The 9131-nt window shown below is 42.1% G+C and overlaps 1 protein-coding gene across 1 annotated transcript in view; it reads left to right on the top strand.

Annotated features, from left to right (window-relative positions):
• The window catches only part of baiap2l2a (BAR/IMD domain containing adaptor protein 2 like 2a), a 74370-nt gene extending 65668 nt beyond the window's left edge, over window positions 1-8702 (top strand). Inside the window, exons 13-14 of the mRNA XM_061974526.2 lie at window positions 2548-2588; window positions 8164-8702. Of these exons, the coding sequence (XP_061830510.2) occupies window positions 2548-2588; window positions 8164-8245 (123 nt within the window). The 3' untranslated portion in view covers window positions 8246-8702. The remainder of the gene's footprint in view (window positions 1-2547; window positions 2589-8163) is intronic.
• The last annotated feature ends 429 nt before the right edge of the window (window positions 8703-9131 follow it).

Genomic DNA, 9131 nt, shown 5'->3' on the forward strand with positions numbered 1-9131 from the left:
TTAAAAAAAATAAATACCATGTACAATACACAGCAATACCATAACAATGCAATCCAATTCCAAAACCTAACCCGACCCAGCAACACTCAGAACTGCAATAAACAGAGCAATTGAGAAGACACAAACATGACACAGAACAATCTAAAAGTAGTAAAATTGGGTCGAATTTGAAAAATTTGGAATTACGCTGTTCACACTGACGTGTAAAAAATCCGATACAGGTCACAGATAGGCACAAAACCCGGAATTGACCTGGAGTTTGAACAAGGCCTGAAGAAAAACAAAAAAACATTGGCTTTGTGGTATTACTTTGTGTATTACAGATTTATTTTTACATTGTGCATTTTTGCCCGATTTTCTTCAATTTTTTGCAATTTTGTTTGTTTCATTTTATATCGATAATAATGCAAAAATGAAAGGGAAAACACTGCAAAAACTGAAATCTAAGTAAGATGAAATATCTCAAATAATATTTGCTTATTTTCTGTCTGATAAGATAATTCTTCTCACTAAGCAGATTTTATGTTAGAGTGTTTTACTTGTTTTAAGTGTTTTGGTCCTAAATGATCTCCGTAAGATATTACAGCTTGTTGCTGAGATTTGATGACCTATATTGAGTAAAACATGCTTGAAACTAGAATATCAACTGTTGTGTCATCAACACTCACAAGTATAAAACTACTTTTTTAAAGTCATCATTTCTTATTTCAAGCATGAAAAAAATAATAAAAAAATAACATGTGACATTTCAAACAATTTTAAACAGAAATAGTTCATGCACATTCAGATAAATTCTTCAATATTACAATTAAAAAAAAATTGTGACTGTATATATGTGCACTAATTGACTGAAAGAGCACGCACTTGGCATGATGATGTCATGTTATCCATGGAAAAATGCATTTTTAGCGGCTAGGAGACCCCGAGAGTAACAAGCGCTTGCCTTGTTGCCTTTCCATTAAGAACAATAAATTAGTTTTTAGTATAAGTTTGCTGGTTTCATGAAATGTAATGCCGAGCGCATATCATTATGTCAAGATAATGGCACTAGCGTTTACTTCATTTAAGAATATTTTTCAACATATTCAGCAAAAAAGTCTAATTTTTTTTCTACCAAGAAAAGTGCACTTGTTATTAGTGAGAATATACTTATTTTAAGCTATTTTTTGGGTTCATTGAGGTTAGCTAATTAGGGACCGAGTCCCTTTGGGACAGAGGACCCTATTGTATTTCTAGCGTTTTATTATTATACCGCCGCCTCTTTGAGCTGTAATTTGACTCCCTTAACATGCTTCAAAACTCACCAAATTGGACACACACATCAGGACTGGCGAACATTGCGATCTAATCAAAAAACCAAACCCCAAAACTCAAAATTGCGCTCTAGCGCCCCCGAGGAAGAAAACACAGACAAAACTGCCTGTAACTCCCAGTAGGAATGTCATAGAGACATGAAACAAAAACCTCTATGTAGGTCTCACTTAGACCTATATTTCATACACTGACAACCCCCAGCAAAAACAGGAAGTTTGCAATTCCCCCTTCAAAACCAAAGTTGTGTAAAAACAGTCACCTTTTTTCAAACATTATCTCCTCTGAGCGTGTTTGTCGTGTCGGCTTCAAATTAGCACAGGAGAGAGATTGAACCCTTCTGATTAAAAGTTGATGAAAGAGTTTTAATTACTGCTCCGATTTGGATTATATGAGCCCTCAAAGTCGGTCCCGTTCATCGCTGCTTGCAGCTTTAATTTTACTTGTTTTGCAAAGTCTTGACAAGCCACATTTTCTTGTTCCATTGGCAGATAATTTTGCTTAGTTCAAATAAAATACCCCTCATTTTTGTATTTTTAGGGACCGCAATGTCCCAAAGGGACATTGCGTTATTTCGTGCGTTTTATTATTATTATTATTCCGCCGCCTCTTTGAGCTCTAATTTGACCCGCTTAACATGCTTCAAAACTCACCATATTTGACACACACATCAGGACTAGCGAAAATTGCCATCTAATAAAAAAAACTAAAAAAAAAAACTCAAAATTGCACTCTAGCGCCCCCTAGGAAAAGACAGACAAAACTGCTTGTAACTTCCGGTAGGAATGTCGTAGAGACATGAAACAAAAACCTCTATGTATGTCTCACTTAGACCTACATTTCAAATATTGACAACCTCCAGCAAAAATCAACAGGAAGTTTGCAATTCCCCCTTCAAAACAAAAGTTTTGAAAAAAAACGGTCACCTTTTTTTCAAACATTATCTCCTCTGAGCGCGTTTGTCATGTCGGCTTCAAACTAGCACAGGAGAAAGATTGAACCCTTCTGATTAAAAGTTGACCAAAGAGTTTTAATTACTGCTCCGGTTTGGATTTTATGTGCCGTCAAAGTCGGTCCCGTCCATCGCTGCTTGCAGCTTTAATTTTTTCTCGTTTTTGAACACTGACTTTTTGCTGTGAAACACGAGGAGTAATGCCACTTTTGGACATCCCTGCCTTCGCGAGTGCATGTCTGTGTGACCCCACTATTGATACCCTTCTCTTATTTGTTCCACAGCGACCCCAGGAACATGGCTCAAGACCCGAACTCTTTCCAAAGTAAGTGATGCACACTTCCCGGCAATATTCTGCCATGAATATATCGCAAAAATGTCACAATCTAAGTGGAAAATGATTGCTTTGCTCGCACTGGAACATTTTTAATAGGTTTTGTGCTCCTAAAAATAATATCTGGTATGCCAACGTAGGCACCGATTCTGGGCCCCCACACACAAGACTCCCAAAGGCCCCCTTTCCATGCAACCCTAAACAAACTGGCATTGATTTAGTTGAGACCAGCTTTTTAAAACACATGTAAAAAACCTATAAGGTTTTTGAATTTTTAAACATATCTTGACTAATCTACCTCAATAATTTTTATTTATTTATTTATTTATTTTTTAAATCAATATTAAGTGGCCAAAATAAGAATGGAAATAAAATAATCATATAACTTGTCGCTCGTATCAAAATGAGCCGAATTTTTTGAATGAAAGAAACTGCTGTTCTAAATGTGTCCACTAGATGTCGCAATAGCAATTATTTGTATCTTTGTAGATGATGCTACGCATTGGCGTTGTTAGGCCTATTTTAGGGGGGCTCAAGCCCCCCTAAAATATTCTTAAGCCCCCCTAAATAATTTGGTGTTTTTTTTTGTTTTTGTTTTTTACAAATAAATGCCGACATATTCATTATAAAGTGGCCCGAATATGAGTTTAAATAAATAATCATATAACCTGTTATTATTCACTCAGTTTCCCCTCACTTCGTAGCATAAAGTAGAGAGCCCCTTTAGTGCGTCGGTATCCAATCCATTCCACTTGTTCATATAGAAAATGCCCACATTTCTCTGCGACCTTGCTTGCGGTCCTGCAGGTGTACGCAGCACATTATCTTCCTTTACAATGAGTGAAGCTGCACGAAATCTTGTGTGTGTGCAATTGTAAATAATTTAGTTTTTAAGTTTTGTGTTTCTTGTAGAATCTATATAAAGTAATATACATTAGCCTATTGTTAAAATAATGAAAAAAACATCATTAAAAATATTTGTTTTATTGTATTGTTACATTAATAGCTGTTGTATTATTATAGGATGGCTTGTTAAACATTTCATAGGATTTTCAGTGAGAGGAAAAACCAAGACATTTAATATAAAATGTAAAATGAATAAATACATAAAAAGAAAAAGAAAAAAAATGGTTAAAAGCCATCGTCCCGGGGAGCATTTCATTTCGTCCCGTGCATTTTTAAAAAATGATAATAATAACAATGAATAATTTCTAAGTCTTTGTTAGCCGTTTGTGAAGTTTTGTGCTCGTGCGTAACGTTTGCTCGCATCCTGTGCATCCCCTGGGGGCTAAGCCCCCCCTGTCCTTAAAAGCTAGTGACGCCCCTGATGCTACGTATGTAAAAAAAAAACAAAAAACCACATGATTTTAGTGCACCAGTCGAGGAAAATTAACAAACTACATAAATAACATCCTGTAGCTTGATTTGGATATTATTTTTTAATCTTGATATATTTAAAATGAACACCAATGAGTTGACTGATGAACATTATCACATAATTTAATATAGAAAGTATAAATAACGACAAATAATGATAGAATACTACTAACCGCAACATGTAAGTGTAAAAAAAACAAAACAACAACATTATGATTTGTACATTTTCAGAATGTGCTTGTTTTATTTTCAAACAAAGAAAACAATCTGAAGTTGTCTTTATTTTTAAGTCATCGTGCCGTGATTTTACCCACTTTGGAGTAGATTTTTTTCCATGTGGCCCCCGTTCTAAAATATTGTTATAAATAATGTTTTCCTTTACTTCAGAGTGGTGATTTATTTATTCCTTTATTTACACACATAATTTTATATTACATTATTTTTTTATTTTGGTAACATTAGTCTGTTCTGCAAAAAATATAATCCATTGAAGCATAGAGTTTATTGATAGGGACCCACAGTTGAAATATACATCAGCTGGGTCTTCCAGCACCTCCGCTGGCAGCGCGCCGAGACACGCCCCTGTGGCTGCGTCACGCCCACAAGTCGGCAAGGCTGTGGGCGATCAGCAATCTGCACACCTGGGGCTGATGATCAGACCTGCCTTCATAAGCCTGCACAACCTGCCATCCCTGGCCGGAATATAACCTTCTGTTGATGTCCCACCTGCGTTGACGTTGCGGTGTGTCTCGTCATTCCTCGTCCCCCCCCCTTGTTTCCCTGACTGCCTGTTGGATCTCGACCCCCTCTCGCATGGACACGGACCCCCTAGGCCTCGCCATTCGCTCTGACCATCTGCCTGCCCCACGGAATGCCTTCATGCCTTGTTCCTCCTCTCAAGTCAACACTTCTGGTAAACGCTCAGCAATTAATTCCTACACATAGTCTTACACCATACACACTCTTGGATTTTGTCACACACCATTCTCTAGTTAATTAAATTATCAGACCATCCATCCATCCATCTTCTTCCGCTTATCCGAGGTCGGGCCGCGGGGGCAGCAGCCTAAGCAGGGAAGCCCAGACTTCCTTCTCCCCAGCCACTTTGTCCAGCTCCTCCCGGAGGATCCCGAGGCGTTCCTAGGCCAGCCTGGAGACATAGTCTTCCCAACGTGTCCTGGGTCTTCCCCGTGGCCTCCTACCGGTTGGACGTGCCCTAAACACCTCCCTAGGGAGGCGTTCGGATGGCATCCTGACCAGATGCCCGAACCACCTCATCTGGCTCCTCTCCATGTGGAGGAGCAGCGGCTTTACTTCAAGCTCCTCCCGGATGGCAGAGCTTCTCACCCTATCTCTAAGGGAGAGCCCCGCCACCCGGCGGAGGAAACTCATTTCGGCCGCTTGTACCCGTGATCTTGTCCTTTCGGTCATAACCCAAAGCTCATGACCATAGGTGAGGATGGGAACGTAGATCGACCGGTAAATTGAGAGCTTTGCCTTCCGGCTCAGCTCCTTCTTCACCACAACGGATCGATACAGCGTCCGCATTACTGAAGACGCCGCACCGATCCGCCTGTCGATCTCACGATCCAGTCTTCCCTCACTCGTGAACAAGACTCCGAGGTACTTGAACTCCTCCACTTGGGGCAAGATCTCCTCCCCAACTCGGAGATGGCACTCCACCCTTTTCCGGGCGAGAACCATGGACTTGGACTTGGAGGTGCTGATTCTCATCCCAGTCGCTTCACACTCGGCTGCGAACCGATCCAGTGAGAGCTGAAGATCCTGGCCAGATGAAGCCATCAGGACCACATCATCTGCAAAAAGCAGAGACCTAATCCTGCAGCCACCAAACCGGATCCCCTCAACGCCTTGACTGCGCCTAGAAATTCTGTCCATAAAAGTTATGAACAGAATGGGTGACAAAGGGCAGCCTTGGCGGAGTCCAACCCTCACTGGAAACGTGTCCGACTTACTGCCAGCAATGCGGACCAAGCTCTGACACTGATCATACAGGGAGCGGACTGCCACAATCAGACAGTCCGATACCCCGTACTCTCTGAGCACTCCCCACAGGACTTCCCGAGGGACACGGTCGAATGCCTTCTCCAAGTCCACAAAACACATGTAGACTGGTTGGGCAAACTCCCATGCACCCTCAAGGACCCTGCCGAGAGTATAGAGCTGGTCCACAGTTCCACGACCAGGACGGAAACCACACTGTTCCTCCTGAATCCGAGGTTCGACTATCCGGCGTAGCCTCCTCTCCAGTACACCTGAATAGACCTTACCGGGAAGGCTGAGGAGTGTGATCCCACGATAGTTAGAACACACCCTCCGGTTCCCCTTCTTAAAGAGAGGAACTACCACCCCGGTCTGCCAATCCAGAGGTACCGCCCCCAATGTCCACGCGATTAATTAAATTGTTCATAATTTATTATATTGTTTACATATTAGAGATGCGCGGTTTGCGGACACAACCGCGGAGTCAGCGGATTATCCGCGGATCGGGCGGATGAAATTAAAAAAAATAAGATTTTATCGGCTCGCGGGTCGGGTCGGGCGGATTAATTAGATTTTTTTTTTTTTTTTTTTTTTTTTGCGGGTGGCAGTTAAACCAATTGGGAAATATATATACATAGTTAAATGTTGTTACCCACATACGAAAAACGAGCAGGCACCTGCAGCATATGCCACAACAGAAGAAAAAAAAAGAAAAGAGATGGACACTTTTACGGAGCGGAGAAGGGACGCCTCGCCGGGGTCCGGGACCGAGGCCCCTTCCCCCGAGAGGGCCCCACCGGGAGCCGTAGCTGAGGCGATCCGCGAGAAGCGCCCGACGCACGTCCAGGGTCACTACCGCGCCCACCGCACCGACACCCCGCCTCGTCCGCTTTCGCCGCGGCCGGCGTCACGCGCAGCAGGTAAGCAGTTTACCTGCCCGCCACCCCCGTGGCCGGGGGCTCGTAACATGGGTCACTCCGCGCGCTCCGCCCGCGCAGCTTACCTGCTTGCCACCCCTGTTGCCGGGGGCGCGTAAAAGGGGTCACTCCGCGCTCAGTGCGCTCACGAAAGGGGTGGGGCTCACCCTGGTTGATATAGAGAGCAGGACGGTGGCCATGGAATTTCATTTAAGGTTTGTGATAAACCATCAAACTCATTCGTTAAAAGGACTCTATAGTAATATAAAGCGAAATTATCTGGACATTATCATGCAAGAAAAGTTTATTTTTGGGATCGCGATCACCGCGTAATGATTTTTAAAGGTTGCATTACATTATTAACTGTCCCATGTGATCAGCCAGTGCGATTGGAAGTCCATGCTCAATTATTGCCTCCGTAAATAAAACTTCGGCATTTATCACATCCAAAGAATCTGTTTGGGCGACGAAAAACGTTGAAAGTTTTCCACTTGTATCGCTAGCAACGGCATTAGACTTGTGTTTTTTTGTCCCAACGTGGTCTTTTACATCGCTAATTCCTCCGTGTCCGATCGAAAAATCTTGTCTGCACAAGGTGCAATTCGCGTAGTTTTCACCCTTTTTTTTTTTTTTTAATTAATATTAGATATATAACAACGGGCGGATGGCGGGCGGATGCAGTTCAGATCAAACGTTACATCGGGTGGATGGCGGATGGATGACGACTTTCTGACGCGGTTGCGGATGAGATAAATTGCCTATCCGCGCATCTCTATTACATATACATATAATAAATACATAGAGAAATATTGCCCCCTTGTGGTTCTGTGCTGTCACAACTCCCTCCACCAACCATTTTCCACTATTTTTATGAATTTTTAACTGTATTTTATATGTTGAATGTTCTAAACTTAGTCTGTTTTGAAATTGTGCTATGCAAATAAATCAACCTTGATCTTGCCATTGTAAATTTGATTACAGCACCAGAATTTTTGAACTTTCACGGCTATATTTATTTCATATTCACGACGTCATTTTTTAAAAGTATTGATTCCATCCATTTTCTACCACTTGTCTTTAAACGGCAGAATTTTTTTCAAACTTTGCACAACTTTCCACTTACCCCTTCCCCACTTTGGCGCCGCCAAACGTAAGCGTTCGTGTATCTTCAGGCACAGTTGATCCCACGATGATTGTGCATGAACGGAATACGCAATGCAGTTATGCAATCACGCCTTAACTCCTCGTTTGTACTCTCTATTCTCAAGGGGCACCAACCCGTTTGCAACAGTGAAGTTGAAGCCCACATCCACCAACGACAGGTCGGAGCCTCGCCTGTACCGCAAATGACTCTAAACAGTCCACCAGGTTTGAGACTTCCAGCTAAGGTGAGAAAACTGCAACGTAGAACATAGATTGGACTCTACATAAACAAACACAATATGTTTCAATCCGTGAAGGTGTTTAATGTTTATGCACAAGTGTATTAGGGCGCTTACTTCATCAATTCTGTCAAGAAATTCAACTCAAAATATGTCACATTTTTATTACAGCAATGTGTAAATAATAAGTGATGAATGTTCAACTGTGCTGTTTCAAGGCCTTAAAGGTGTGTCATACCTGCAAATGACCTCTAGGCACATGATTATAATATCATCCAGTGGTAAAAAGAAAACACTTGACACCATAGTGACCAACATTAAAAAAAATACAGTAGCGTAGTAGGCCTAAGTATGCTCGTGAGGCATCCGCACGAGATGCCCGAACCACCTAAGCTGGTTCCTTTCCAAGCGATATATATTTTTCTTTATTTATTATATTGTTTACATATACATATAATAAATACATAGAGCAATATTGCCCCCTTGTAGTTCTGTACTGTCACAACTCCCTCCACCAACCATAACAATAGCAGGTCCATCAAAACCAAGTCTATTTTTGAAGAGGAACTGCACTTTTTTGAGGAATTTGGTCAATCGGTAAGGTCTATTCAGGTGTACTGGAGAGGAGGCTACGCCGGTTAGTCGAACCTCGGATTCAGGAGGAACAGTGTGGTTTTCGTCCTGGTCGTGGAACTGTGGACCAGCTCTATACTCTCGGCAGGGTCCTTGAGGGTGCATGGGAGTTTGCCCAACCAGTCTACATGTGCTTTGTGGACTTGGAGAAGGCATTCGACCGTGTACCCCGGGAAGTCCTGTGGGGAGTGCTCAGAGAGTATGGGGTAACGGACTGTCTT

The sequence above is a fragment of the Nerophis lumbriciformis genome, linkage group LG22 (genome assembly GCF_033978685.3).
Source record: "Nerophis lumbriciformis linkage group LG22, RoL_Nlum_v2.1, whole genome shotgun sequence".
NCBI lineage: Eukaryota > Metazoa > Chordata > Actinopteri > Syngnathiformes > Syngnathidae > Nerophis > Nerophis lumbriciformis.